The sequence below is a fragment of the Nesoenas mayeri genome, assembly GCF_963082525.1.
Source record: "Nesoenas mayeri genome assembly, chromosome: 15".
Lineage (NCBI taxonomy): Eukaryota > Metazoa > Chordata > Aves > Columbiformes > Columbidae > Nesoenas > Nesoenas mayeri.
The window spans coordinates 122,949-137,361 of NC_137559.1; the positions used below are offsets into that span (position 1 = coordinate 122,949).

General features: G+C 44.0%; 1 protein-coding gene across 2 annotated transcripts; it reads left to right on the forward strand.

Annotated features, from left to right (window-relative positions):
* Positions 1-769: 769 nt before the first annotated feature.
* KDELR2 (KDEL endoplasmic reticulum protein retention receptor 2) lies at positions 770-13,657 on the forward strand. Of its 2 annotated transcripts, XR_013922863.1 has the most exons (6): positions 770-957; positions 7,382-7,482; positions 10,292-10,450; positions 11,176-11,428; positions 12,238-12,345; positions 12,675-13,657. XR_013922863.1 is itself a non-coding variant. In XM_080353786.1 (5 exons), the coding sequence occupies exons 1-5, from the start codon at positions 867-869 to the stop codon at positions 12,270-12,272; spliced, it is 639 nt and encodes a 212-aa protein (XP_080209912.1). In that variant the 5' UTR covers positions 770-866; the 3' UTR covers positions 12,273-12,403. The 2 variants fall into 2 exon arrangements, 1 of the variants encoding a protein (XP_080209912.1); XM_080353786.1 differs by lacking the exon at positions 12,675-13,657 and having other exon boundaries at positions 12,238-12,403.
* The last annotated feature ends 756 nt before the right edge of the window (positions 13,658-14,413 follow it).

Below are 14,413 nucleotides of genomic sequence, written 5' to 3' on the forward strand. Positions count from 1 at the left end.
GAAGCCCCATTCCTGTGACGCTATTCCTGGCTTTGTTACCGCTTGGATGGTGTTTCACAGGGACACCGTTTAACCGGGCGCTGTGTGAGGCGCTGCCGCTCCGGACTCGCGCAGCGGACACCCCGCGCGCGGGGACCCGGCGCGGCACGCGCGGCACGGGCGGCGCGTGAACTCGCTCGCGCAGCCTTCTTCTTGCAAGGAATAATTACTGTTTTTTTGCTCTGGGAAGATTTGCATACTCTCTTGGGCCACTAAACATCGGTCAAGTCAATCGCTCCTTTTCACAAAACATGACAATAGCTGTTAGAAATGAACTGCTCAACTACCCAGACGGCTGAAATACAACGGCGGCTTCTCTCCCATTCTCGGCGGGTTTCGCCGGCAGGCTCAGCCTGGAGCCGCTGCCGCCGCGCAGCTCTGCCCTCTGCTCACCGCAGTTAACAAAGAACCTCGGATTCGATCCTCCAAAGGGCCTTATGAAGAGTTAAAGGGAAAAAAAAGGCACCGTGGCCTACTCCGCCCTCAGCGTTCGCGCTGCGCTGGAGCTGGAGCGAGCGCTTCACAGCTCCCGCCTGGCGGGAAAGCAGGCGGCCTGGGCCGCTCCCCTCGGGGGGCTCCGGACACCGGCAGCCCCGCCTGTGCGACCCCCGCCCGGGCGGCCGCACCCGCCGCAGGGCCAACGGCTCCGCCACCCGCCGCGAGGCGGCGCGGGGCGGAGGGGCGGGGCCGCTCCCTCCCGTTTCCCAGGGTGCACCGGGCGCGGCGGCTGGCTGGCCACGTCCCCGGGCCACGTCGCTCGGTGCCCGCTGAGCTTACGCCATCTTCGCTCCCCGGCTCCGGGCTGCGCTGCCGCCTCTGCCGCCGCCATGAACATCTTCCGCCTCACCGGGGACCTGTCCCACCTGGCGGCCATCATCATCCTGCTGCTCAAGATCTGGAAGAGCCGCTCCTGCGCGGGTGCGTGCGGAAGGCCGCTGGGCGGGCGAGGGGAGGGCGGCGGGACCGGCCTCAGGGCAGCCTCGTTGGAGGTTGGGCGCGATCGTCACCTTCTCACCGCGGTGGGGGGGGGATGCGATCGCTTCTGCCGCCCTTTAGGGACCGCTGCCTGAGGAGAGCCCAGCCGAGACGGTGGGGGGCTGGGCGGGGGGGTCCACCCTGCCCCACTTGCCCGGGAGGCGGCCGTGGAAAAGCGGGGAGAAGCGCGGCAGGGGGATTATCCCCCCTTGAGGCGCCCCGGGAAGGCCCCCAGGACGGGCGGGTAGAACTCGCTCCGGGCAGGTGAGAAGGGGCGATCGCTTCGTTCAGCGTGGGGGCGGGGGGTCTCAACCCCCGTCTTGAGCTCCCTCCTTGCTAACTCGGCCCACTGCAAAACCAGGGTGCAGGGAAGCGGGTGGCAGACGGGAGTGGAACCAGGGGGAGCCGCATCCCCCCTCCTCTCCGGGGTGGGGATGCACTGGTGGGAGCTGCGATTCCGTTAAAGGTTTAGCGGTTGCCGTTATTCGTACTTTAATCCCCCAGCACCACTTGGGCTGTCCCCGGAGGGTCGCTCCTTCCTTATGTAACTGCCCGGCGGCGGGCGAATGAATGGGAAGGCAGACTGGGAGGAGGGGAGGGAGGGAGGAATGCGGCCCCCGCGGGGCGGGCAGCCGACCCCCCTCCCCGCGCCCGGCCGGGAAAGGAGACGGATTTTATTTTCTCACCTTTCCTGACAGGGCACAGGCTGCCGTCTGCGTGGTTACTTGGCAGCTTTAAGCGCCGCTCGGGTGCGCGAAAGCGGGTGTTGCTGCAGCGCTGGGAGTAGCTGACTTGCAGTTTGCAGATCCTGAAGTTTCCCTCGCTCTCTGCCTTTCTCTCTGCTCACCGTTTTGCATTCGCGGCAGGCAGATGCGCCCTCTTTTCCCCCTTTGTTTCCCCCCCCCCCCCGCGGAAAGAATTGAACTGTGTATTCGTGTCGTTTTTAAGGCGTCTGGGGTGTTTTCTTGTTGCCGTGCCCAGCTGCGGAGGGAAGCTGTAGGAGACGTTCCAGGCGGGAGCGCAGCGCCCGGCGGTGCGGCCGCGGCTGCTCTGACGTGGCAGCGGCCGAGGTGTGGCGGGGGGGCGGCCGCGCTGCGGGCCCCGCCGGGGGGAGCGGGGAACCCCTGCCGCTCCGCGGGCCCGGGGGGAGCGCTCGCTCTTCCTCCTGGGTTTGGTACGTGCTTGCCCTTAATTCCGGGTGATGGGGTTTGATTTTTCGCTTCTAGTGTATGGTGTGGTGGTTGGAGGGAATTGCAAGCAGTTCTGTAGCGTAGCTGGTTTCTTTCAGAAAACTGGGATTTGTTGCGATTCAAAATGGGCATTTCAGTGTGTATTACGTGGATTGGGCCACCGACTCTGGAAATACCGGGTTTGCTGTGGACTGGGGTTTGACTGTGAGCTTGACTTGGCTTTCTCTCCAGTGAGCTTCTCCTTACTTAATAAGTGATTATTTTTGAAAACAGTTTGCAATGTGTTGACGTGAAATATCATTCAAATACCAAGCAAACACTGTTGAGCAGATGTGTCTGTAAAGTCTTTAGTTAAGAGCATGAATTAGTTTAAGCTGCAACCTGAAAGAGCTAAGAATGGGGAAGTGAAAGATTTACGCTACAGGTGAGAGGAAGTACGGGTTCTGCGTGTTTTCATGTCAAGTGACTTTTTGCTAATCACCTGGTAGTGCAAAAGAAAAAAATCGTAGTAAATTAATAGCTTTGGTTTTAAGCACACACAGAGTAAAAACTGTTCTTAACTTCACAAAAGAGTTGGAGCAGATGACTTCACAGTCCAAATGTGGTGGCAGCGCAGAGCTATTGTTTCTGAGGGCATGGAGTGCAAGAGCTCCTTCCTACTGAACTTTCCTGGCTGAAGCTCTAGTAGATCAGGAGCTCTGTCTGGATCTGGCGGGAGAGGCCTGGCTTGCTTCAGCTCTTCTGTAGAATTCTGTCCTCTGCCTTGCCCGAGAAATGCAGTCAACATTACAAACAACAGAGTTGATGATCTGACAACTAAACATTTCTTGCTGTCTGAAGGAGAAAACCAATAAATTCTAGTGCAAGGCTAAGATTCAAATGGCTTTTAGCCAAGAGATTCTTAAGTGACCTTTGGACGTGAGGTTATCTGCACAGTTATAGTACAAGATAACCTAGTCTCATCTTTCTGCTTAAAAAGTGAACTGGTATTGTTTTCCTTAAGTCAGTTGTGATTGAGGATCTGTTACTGGGGGTTTATTCATAAGAAAGTAGACTCATACCAATCATTCTCTTTGATACCACTTTCTCCAACAGAGAAGAGTAAATGGGCCTGTACTACATAAGGCCCTCAGCTCTTCCCTTTACCAAATTAGTTATCATCCCTGAACACAAACATACATGAGCTTTTTCAGTAGAGAACATCTGCTTCATTCATTTTCCTGAGCATCAGAATGAAATGGGGTTGCATTTTTTTGGGATTTTTAGTGTCTTCCAGTTCTCCCCAGGTCTTTACAAGTAAATCCAGATTCATGTTCCTTCTATGTGATTAGTGTCTGAGGCCCACCAAGTTTGTCTAGAATGAGGAGAGCACCTCCAGAGAGCATGGGATTTTATTTTTGGGGCTCCATCCTTGTAGTGGTTCCTACTAATAAAGACTTTGTATATTTGCATAAAATATGTTTGTAAAGTTGTACACAGCGATAAACCCTAGTTACCAGCTATTGTTGAACAGCTGTTAAATGTCTGTTAGAGGGATTTATGTGGTTCCTTTACATTGCATGCTTCTTATAGCAGCTTATAATTAAATAAACTTGTACCTCATGGTTATTGGTGACTAAGGAAACGTGGGCAAACCGGCTGCTGCTTTACCCATGCACTTTTGAAGCAGTAGAAGCCTAGAGAATAAATAAAGGCTTCTAACTGATTGCTAAACTGTAGGCTGTGATCCATGAAGAGCTGGCAAACCACATGGTGCTGACTCCTCTCCTCTGGTTGCATCTGTGTGTGTCTGAGGCCTTTGTTCCAAGGGGAGCGCAGAGGCCTGTAAAAGCAGCTGGAGACAAGAGGGAGACAGCCTGTGTACCTCTGCTGCAACCTGCTGTTTTCTGAAGACACATCCGTCCCCATTTTCTTTCCTAAGAAATGATTCCTCTGAGGAAAATAAGTGAGGCTAGGATAAGCTACATTGCCAAGCAGTCTGTGTTTTCTATGTTTGACAAACCTAATTTTTTTTTTTTTTTCCTAATTTAGTCAATGTGTTAAAAAGAGAACAAGGGAAAAGCAAATCAAGTCATGATTTCAGAGCTGGCAGGGAAACAATTTTTTGCATGACCGCTTGTTTGAGTCTTCAGATTTAGAATCTGGAAAAATGTTTGCTACTCCAAATAACAGCTCAAAAATAATTACTAGGAGCTGTGGAGAATGTAGCAGGTAACTCCATTATTGACTTCCTGTCATAATTAGGAAATTCATGAGACTTTTGAAGAATCTGTGCTTTCAAATGTTGTCATGTTCAGACTGTATTTTCTAATCCATTCCAAGTCAAATTAGATTGTGCTGCGAATTGCTGCCTGAAAATTGATTTGCCTTTCTCCATGTCATTTGTCAAGTGTTAAAGGTGACCTGCAGTTGCTGTCAAATTATGTGCTGAGTACTCTAAAAAGTCTTGTAGATAGTAAATATGTAATACTTATGCTAGGTAATGTGGCTGTCTCATAATTTTGTTTATGTATCTGCAGTGATGTTCATTGGATCATGTGCTAGGTTGAAGAGTTTAGATAGGACTTTGCTGTTGCCAATTTGTCTGTATTTTCTCAAAAAATGCTGCTTTAGGTAGGTTTAGAATTTCTTCTCTCTCTTTGAAGGAACATTTTGCCTTTCTCAGTTGACCAGTTTCTGTTTAGAGGTAGGTTGGGTTTTTCTAAATTGAAAGTACAGGGTTCTTAATGTTAGTATTTTGTTAGCAGAACCAAAGAAGCTGTGGTTCTGTGGCTTATGTGGACTTCATACTGAACAAAGTTACTTTTTAATTAAATACATCAAAAAGTCTGTGGCTTTCCTTAGATAAACTTTCATTTGTAGATTGTATGGTTGTGATATGCAGTTCATCGTTAGTAAGTCGTGTACACACGGCACAGCCAGGCTGACTGAGGGCTAGTTGATGAGTGCAAACTAGCTGCGCTTTTGAATCCAAGTTTCATGCTGTTGCTTTTAGCCAAGCTAGAGTGCAGGAATTGAAGAGAGTTCCACGTGTGAGGGTGAACAGAATGGAGAGGTTTGACTCTTTGACCTTTGAAATAAAAATATGTTTATTTGGCTGAAGAAAGAAGTCATGTTTGTGGAAGTAAAAGGGAGAGGGGTGACAAGAAAGAAAGGCAGTGTAGTCTCGGTATATTGCAGTGACCAACTGTGAGGCAGGGTCAGTGCTGTGGCAGGTATATTGATATATTTCCTAAACTTCTAGAGTGCATAAAATTCATACAGCAGAATGTTTACCCATTTCCTCCTGCTGTTTTTGCTAGTGGTGTGGATCTTACTTTCTCCCAGTTAGCCTGTCTCTCCATAGGTATTTGATTTAAACTTTGAACCTTGCCTAGTCTAGCCTACTTAACTTGAAGATGAGTTTAAACTTGGCTTTAGGATATGTTTCAGGAACATTTTACTATTCTAAAGGTTCAAAATTCAGTGTAAATACTGGAAGTCTTAATAAGAATTACAGCTTTGGGGTTAGAGAGGAGGTGAGGCTGGCAATGGCTTAGAGGAATTTGTCAAGTATGTTACATGTATTTATGTGACAGTACATCCAGATCCAACTTTATAGCTGTTATCAATAAATAATGTATCTTATAGGCTTTTTTTTTTTTTTGCTGTTCACAGTAATTTACTAAAATAAAATAGCATGCTAAATAATTTAACATAACTAGATGCTGTGCTGTAATCTGTCCTGGTGGATTTCTTTGTCCTGTAGGTTTTGCCCTTAGGCCAGCGTTGCTGTAATGTCAGCGCGCACAGCTGGGGTGCAACTGGAGTGCTGCTTCAGCTGCCTTTGCTACCGAGTTCTAGTTAAAGAACTATACAGCCTGTGGGTTGGGGGGCATTGGTTCTCTGTACTGCAGTTGCTCATGGGCAGTCGCGTTCTCCTAGTAGTACATTAGGCTCACCTTGTAGACATTTCACATGTGAAAGTTGCAAACAAAAACCCTTTGTAGTTGTTACTGTTTCAGCCATTCCTGTACTTTATGTATAAATATGAAGTCCCTTCATCTGGGGCAATTTACTCAGTATTTCTTAAGCTGAGGTGAAAAACAAATTCAATAACCGTAGCAGATAGCCTTTCTTCTAATTACTTTATGGCACTGTTAAAAAAAAACCTTTCTCAGAAATACTTCTGTGTAAAGGGACAAGGATTTTCAGCCGTGCATCATAAACCTCTCCAAGAATATTTTTCCCTCTTGTTTTTTGAACAATATTTGCATGCTTAGCTGAACAGATTCAAGTATTTTCACCCTGGATGACTGAAAACAAGAATAATTGGAATAACAAGATAGAGGCGCAGACTAGGTTGTTTTGTACCCCTGCTGTGACACACCACTACATCAGTATTATGGAGCGATGCTTCACCTCCGTTTTCAGAAGCTTTTAGTGGCTGATTGTGCAAAGCGTTTATGCTTCTAACTCTGCTCTAGTGGCTGAAGTTAAGTACAAACGAATGTTTTTATATTGGGCCTTTGGTCTAAAATCAAAAGTTACTTTGAAAATGCAGTGTTGATGTCTGTCATTTTAGCTCCCTTCTCTTTCCTTTAATTTTGTTAAAATACCTAGTAATATCTGTTTTTGACTGATATTGTTTTTCTCCACCATGTGGTCAGTTAAGTTTCTGAATCGAATTGCCTTATGCTTTAAAATCAGTTTATTCCTTTAAAATCCCATTATTGTTGCTAGCATACTTTGTGATTATCACTGAATCTGTAGCATCTATTGCCTTTGTACCTTTCTAGTGATTCAGCATCTAAAGAATATACTGAGGCATGTGACAGCACTCTGAGAATTGAAAACTACTGCAGCCTTGCTGCATAGTGCCCAGTGATAATGCAGAATAGTGTAATCTACAAAAATGTCACCTGTGAGCTATCTGCTGTGAGTAACCTCTAAATCTTGTGTAGGGCTTGCACATTTTCCAGTACAATGGTGTGTAGGTAACTTACATCCACGCTGCTGAGATACATGAATTCACAGTTCTGTTTGTAAGGCTTAGTCCTGGAAGCCTGGATTTTGTCCTGTTTTTGTAATCAAATGGCTTAGAAGTAAAGAATATATCCTTTCTCATCCTTGGCATCAGGTATTTTAAAGCACATTATCACTTCTTGAATAATTAATTATTTCCTTTGTCACTTTAGGTATTTCTGGGAAAAGCCAGCTTCTGTTTGCACTGGTCTTCACTACCCGTTATCTGGACCTCTTCACTTCATTCATTTCATTGTATAACACATCTATGAAGGTAGAGTATACTGAAGAGTTAGAAAAGCTAGTAATGTTGCATGCGGAATGCATAATTTCATTAATAAAAGCCTCTTTGAATGGCCCACTGCACAGTTATTACAGAACAAGTTCTAGACAAGCTTTGGATAAAGAATGTGGAAAATAGACTCAAAACTCTACATTTTTCTACACTCTACATACAATTTTTTAAAACCGTTTGTGTGGGCACTGTGACATTTAGAATAAAAGCCTTTGTCCACTACAAGGTAAATTAGTATTCAAAATGCATTGCCAGAATTGTAGCTAGTGTCTGGTCAGAGGCTGATGAAAAGTTGACAGGAGTACACGTTCAGAAATGTAGCCTCCATTGTATTATAGCCTGTTTGCTTGCCCACTGAATGTTAGTGAGCTAAAATGTTTTACTTATTTCTTATTTATTCTTGCAATTCACTGTGCTGAGTACAAGAAAATTAAGCAGTCAACTGAGAGGGTGCAGTGTGTTTGTGGTACTTGTACAAATTAGTGGATTTGTAGCACCAGAGCAGACGCCTTTTTAATCTAGTTCCTTTATTCTTGGATTTTCTGCATGCTTTTCAACTTCAGTTCAGAGGATATTATAACGTTACCAAGAGGAAAGACTAGATAGTCAATAATGCAAAACATACCAGAGAACTAGGGAAACGATACTGTGAAATAGAATTTTGGATTTTAAACCCACTCACACTGTTGTCTTCTAAAACGTGTGCTTAAGTTTTAATATTAACAGTCTAGGTGAAGAACTGTGGATCAAGTAAAATATTATTGAAACACAAGCCTTTTCTTGTGTAATTTCTGAGAATATTGAAAGCTACTGTTGGGTACATTAAAGCAACAGCTAGGGTTTTTTTCGGTTTATTTATTGGTTGTGATTCAAGGTCATGACCATATCTTTGTTCTGCAGCCCTCCTACCCAGAAAAGGAATTAATATGAGAAATTACACTTGTGATACTCAACTTCATACTAAGCTGAGTCTTTTCCAGTAACAAGAGAGTGCTCCTCTGTTCAAATTAACTTGCAAAATGGAAGCCCCTGTTACAGTTTCAGAGGTTGCTGCTTAGAGAGACTGCTCGATGTAGTTGGCTTGTCAGGCCTTTATTGTAGTGCCAAGATGAAGCTGCTTGACTGTCCCAGCGCAACTTCTTGTTCTCTCTATATTTACGCAGAGCATAACTAGATGAACTTTCTAATCTGAGGAAAATACTGTACTTGGCAGCAAAAAAAGGAACTAATTTCTATAGAGTTAGGGTTTTCTGAAGTATTTTTAGAGAAAATTAAACTGCAGGTGCCAACTTGCTGTATTTGGCAGTGACCATCAGATATTTAGGAAAATTAGTTTCCTCTGTGTTCTGGGAATATATGAATATGTGAACTGGGTCTATCTGCCATTCCTTATGACCTGCAGACTTAATTTTTTGTGATTTTTAGCATTCTGTATCTTAGGGTTTCTTTTTTGTAGTATCTGTATCTGGGTGTTGGATGCATTTTTTTGGTGCACTCTGCAGTAATTTTTCTGTCATTCTTTTTTTTATTTGAGTAGCTTTAAAAATGAAAACTTTTGGAGTGTCCCAAAATGCAGTATAATTGTCATGAAGAAATCTTTAATATGAGTTGGGGTACATTCACACTTCAAGTGTCTTCTGTGACCATATAAATTACGATCAGTTTACATCTGCAGTGGGGATTCCCTGTATGTGATGTCCCGTCCTGTGGTCATTTATGTCCATCAGCCGGATGCTAGTGTGGCAGTCTTTGGATTCTGAGGCCTTAATGTGATATTTGTAGCATTTTTATATCTGTGAGCAGCACTTGTGTTAGTAGCATCTGCAAACAGCGGGTTTTAAAATCTGTTACTTTTCAGTTGTAAAGAACCTATATTTAATGTGATAAATGGTTTGGAATATTTAATCTTTGTGATGAAACTGAGGCAGAAGCTAAACTACTTGTCTAGTCTGCTGCACTCTGTCCTGATGGTGGCAAATCGACCTTTAGAAAGTTGTATTCTCTCTGATTTTGTTTTCTCATCTGTAAAATAGGGCTATTTGCCTATTCCACGGGAAATAGCTATGAAGTCTGCTGCGCCATAACAACTAAAAATGGTAACATTAGATGTTAGCTGAAATAGAAACCGAATTCTGGTTCAGTGCTTCTAGCAGCCTATTAGTTTTGCAGGTTTTATGGCCTGTTGGTTGGTGGAGAGCAATGCCCACTTGCCACTCTTCAGCTTTTAGAGATGTTTAAAGCTCTAAATAAATCAGCTAATTTGTGATATGTTAAGTGCCTGAGTCTGCGTGGGGCTTATTGAACAGGTTTTTAATTGCACGTGAGCCACACAACTAGCAGGCTTTTTGAGTGTAAAAAGACCCCTTCCATGATTATTGCATGTATGCAGTGTGCATTTTTACTGAAATGTTTGGGGCCGGTGCTTCCCCGGCAGTCGCAGGAGGGCTGCTCCTGCTCCAGTCAGCTCCTTGGTTCTGTCTGCTCAGGAAGGTGTCTTTAAAGACAATTTGGACAGTCCCTTCAACCTGAGGGAAGGTGCCACTTTCAGACCAACAGAACCAGTAGGGCCTGGAGCCCAGAGCTTTGAATTATTACTCTGCTGAGAAAAGTTAAATACTACCACATAGCCTGGAACTGCAAAAGCACATAAATAATACGCACTACCAAAAAAGACAGCACTTATTCTTCTTAGTGCTCTGGGTTATCTTTGTTGTGTTTGATCTAATCTTACAACCTCTTTGGGTTGTGGTTTGTTTGGTTTTTTTTTTTGTCTTTTCTTGCTCTTCAGCTCATCTACATTGCTTGCTCGTATGCAACTGTGTATCTGATCTACATGAAATTTAAGGCTACCTATGATGGAAACCATGATACGTTCAGAGTGGAGTTTCTGATAGTTCCTGTTGGCGGACTCTCGTTTCTTGTCAATCATGACTTCTCTCCTCTGGAGGTGAGTTTATTCTGGGCAGGAGGTTACGCTTTTTCTCTAGAACATTTAGAACATGAAGATGAGTGCTTTTAGGCTGCCTGAGGAATGTCTGGAAGATGCCTGTGTTTGGCAGGTTCAGCCTAATCCTGTTTCCTTAATTGCATCTTTATGTTGTAGATTTTGTTGAAAATTTAAGGCACTTCAGGAGACTGGCATTATTGTCAATATTGATTATTTAATTAAGCAAAAGACTGTCCCTTTGCACTACACTCTGATGGTTATATTAATTCAAAATTTTCCTTCCTTTTGTTATGTTTATTAAAGAAATGTCCAGAATGCTGTTTGTGAATAGTTGGTGCCACCTGGTGAGGAATTAAAATACATTGAATACTTATAGAGAGTTCAAACAGCACCAGCTCTGTAACCTGTATTTCATGGTACTGTGAATCCTGAACTGATGGATGCACGTGAGTTTCCTCACGAGTAAACCTGTACCTGCCCGCTCACTAAGCAGCTGTTTTGGAGAGTCTGGTGTTTGTCAAAAGAGTTGTTACCTTGTATCATCTCGTGGTTGATTATGAAGCTTTCACATAGTTTTTCCTGTACCAAGGATAGTTTGCCAAAATACTGTACTTACTCATAACATTGTTAGTGAAAAGTCAAGCCAAGTCAAATATCTTCTGGGTTTTTGTTATCAGTAAGACAGTTGAATATACCTGTGTGTTGGGTTTTTTTTTTCCTTTCAGATACTGTGGACCTTCTCCATCTATCTCGAATCAGTTGCTATTCTCCCTCAGCTTTTTATGATCAGCAAAACTGGGGAAGCAGAGACCATCACTACTCACTACCTTTTCTTCTTGGGTCTGTACCGTGCCTTGTACTTAGTCAACTGGATTTGGCGCTACTATTTTGAGGGATTTTTTGACCTCATAGCTGTTGTTGCTGGCGTGGTCCAGACCGTTCTTTACTGTGACTTCTTCTATTTGTATGTTACAAAAGGTAAGTAGTGCATTAACTTCCAGCTTCAGTTTGTGGAATGTAGCAATTAGCATGTTCATAGGGATCTGCTATCTCAACACTATTAGCTTGTTAGTTCAATGTGCAAATTATTGCTGAAATCTCCTTGATAGGTTTATTAAGTACACTTTTGCTAGTGTGGGGCATTTCTGAGGATTGCTTTCGGTGTGGACAGAATATAAATACATAAATGGTCAGATGACTTGACAAATTTAAAATTAGTACGGCTACATACATGTTGCTGTTGTCTTCCATCAATAAGCCTGAGCCTCATGCTTCTCCTGACAACATGACGCTGCTTTGTGCGGATTTCACGCTTTTACAGACACCTTCCTTGGTGTTTTAAAAACCTTAAAGGTCCAAAGGATTTTGGGTGTTTATGCGAAGCGTAGAAGCAGTCATTTCTACTGGGTGCATTAGTAATTCTGCCTTTAGACGCATTCCAGCTTCCATCATGTAACTAGGAAGCTGTATGAGGCTGTGTTATTTTATTCATAACTCTCTAAGAAAGCACAGCCACAGGCTGGTGTGCCCTGGGGATGAAAAGTGAGAATTTCAAAGTGCCACAAGAGGGCAAGGTTAGAACAGTTGTTAATTTATCATTGTTTTACCAGTATGTATTGAAGAGAGAGAGGCAGGCTTGTGAAGACATCAGTTCAGGATTCACCCATTTTGTAACAAAGTGACTCTTTGTGACAGGTTTTGGTCCCTTTGAAGCTTTAACAGTATGTGCTGCTCTGAGATCACATCTTTGTTTTGCTCACCATTTTCTTTCCTACTTTTCCTTACAGTACTCAAGGGAAAGAAGCTCAGTTTGCCAGCGTAAGTGCCAAAAAAAACCATCACCAGCATCTGTCCTTTTGGATGCTTGGACAGAACAATCCTTATCACAAGCAAAGGTGAAGATGCTTGAGACAGAAAGTCAGAAACACAGCTCTTTATAGTGCAGGTAGTCATCAGCGGCTCTGTAAGAACGGAGGAAAAACAACCAGCAGATTTCTGTTTGATGCATCTTGCCTTTATCTTTTTTATTACTATGTATAAAGATTTTTTACATAAAGAAACTTATACTGTATTAAAAAATTCAGTGTATGGTTTCAATTGGAATAGTTCCAAAAGTGAGATTTTTGTGAGATTGTTATGAGGAACAAGTGCAAACTTTTTTTTTTTAATTTTCAAGAATTTCATTGAAATGACTGATTTTTTTTTTTTCTTTTTTTTTTTTCAGTGCACAGATATGTGCATCCTTGATGGATGGTAGTCATCTGTTCTTTCCCTTTGATTCAATTTTCATTCCACTATATTTATTTTTTTTCCAAAAGGTGAATATATGTCAACTCTAAATCTGAAACCACCACTGTTCGATGTGATGTGCTGGTGCCCAGTCTTTGTGCCATCTGCTGACATGGAGTTCCTTATTTAAAACATACGTTGGTTCCAGAAGGGGAACAGTCACATTTTGTAGTTGTTCCCTTTCTAAAACAGGCTGATGGCAAGAAGACAGCAGGAAATCTCTCGAGGCCACAAGGATGGGCCCTCTCCTGCTTTGCCATGATGTTTGGGAAGGCGATCCCAGTGATGAAAGCACTTGGCAGCACAGGTTGTGAAGGGTAAGAGGTGCAGGTGTGTTGCTTAGTGACAAACATTTGTAAGTTCAGGTTTGGTTGTTCAGGAAAAGAAGTTTCAATATCTTGGGTGTACAGCACTGTTGCACCATTGTGGCTGCAGAAATGGGAGACATGTAAGTTGATTACAGTAATCTGTAGGTGATCATTTTAAACTATCTACATTTTTGTTTTAATGAATGCTTTATAAGCAACTTCCATGTTCAGCTTCAAGTGGTTTTTGATGTCACTTTTGGACAATTAATATTTTTTTTATAAATTTTTCAAAATCAGCAGCACCAGTTACCATTCTTTATCCTTTAAATGATTCCCTTTTTTTACTGAGCTGTTGCATGATTTATCCTGTGTTACCATCCTTAATAAACACTTTATGAAATGGTGAAAATGGGTTTTTATTTATTTATTCCTGAATTCAAGTTTTCTGTTAGCCTGGGACTGGATGAAAGTTGTAGTAAGGATGAGTTGCTTCATGTCATTGTTTGGTCAGTTGAAATACGAACTTTTAAGGCTCTGAGGGGCATTATCATTGAACGAAGCAACAGTGACTTAGTTCTTGTTTTGCCAGAGCACAGTCTCAGCCTAGTGTAAATGAGGGTTTCATGCTTGTATGTGGTTTTGTCTTCAAAAAATTGTTTATTTTCTCTTAGTTTAGCATCATTATCCTTCTTGGTAGTGATGATTAAAATTCCAACCCCCAAATCTGAATAGTGGTTTTTATTTGCAGAATGTGTATGCCAGAATGCTGCAGTCTCTGATACCTTGGATATTATTACACTGAGCATTGCTTTACACAGTTGCTTGAAACCAAGGTCTGTCCGTGTCATGAAATACAAAAGAGTGACTCTAGTCGTAGCCACGGGGCTACGTGAAATCTGTGCTGGTTAGCCTGAGAGTGAACTCCTCAGGATGGGGGCAGGTTATTTGCTTCCCTGTTGTTAGTGTTGTGCTTTAGTTCAGTTGCCAAGTGTCTCTCTGGGCTGTGCTGTCCCGGGGCAGAAGGAGCAGGGCCCTGCAGGAGAGGGCTGCGGGGCTCCTGGAACAAGTGCCAACAGCTGTGACACCTCGCAGCCCGAGGACACCTTCTCAATGTTCTGACTGCATTTGCTGCAGCTGCTGAGCGTTTTCGCCGGTTTTCTGGTGCTGCCCGTGGCGGTGGAAACGCCACCCAGGGGGTGCTGCGATGTGCAGGGCCTGGGCACAGGGTTCGTTCCGTGTCCCCTGGCCCCTTCCGTGGGCAATCGCTGCCCCTAGGCCGCCGCTCCCGGGCTGTGCGGCCGCCCCGCTCGCTCCCGCCCGCCCCCCGGTGGCCCCGCCCCTCCCGAGGCTCTGCGCACGCGCTCGG

Excerpts from the sequence above, each read along its gene's own strand:
- KDELR2 (XM_080353786.1), top strand. The coding sequence starts at position 867 with ATGAACATCTTCCGCCTCACCGGGGACCTGTCCCACCTGGCGGCCATC. Across the intron at positions 958-7,381 it reads GAAGAGCCGCTCCTGCGCGG|GTATTTCTGGGAAAAGCCAG; the intron begins GTGCGTGCGGAA and ends TTGTCACTTTAG. Across the intron at positions 7,483-10,291 it reads TGTATAACACATCTATGAAG|CTCATCTACATTGCTTGCTC; the intron begins GTAGAGTATACT and ends CTTGCTCTTCAG.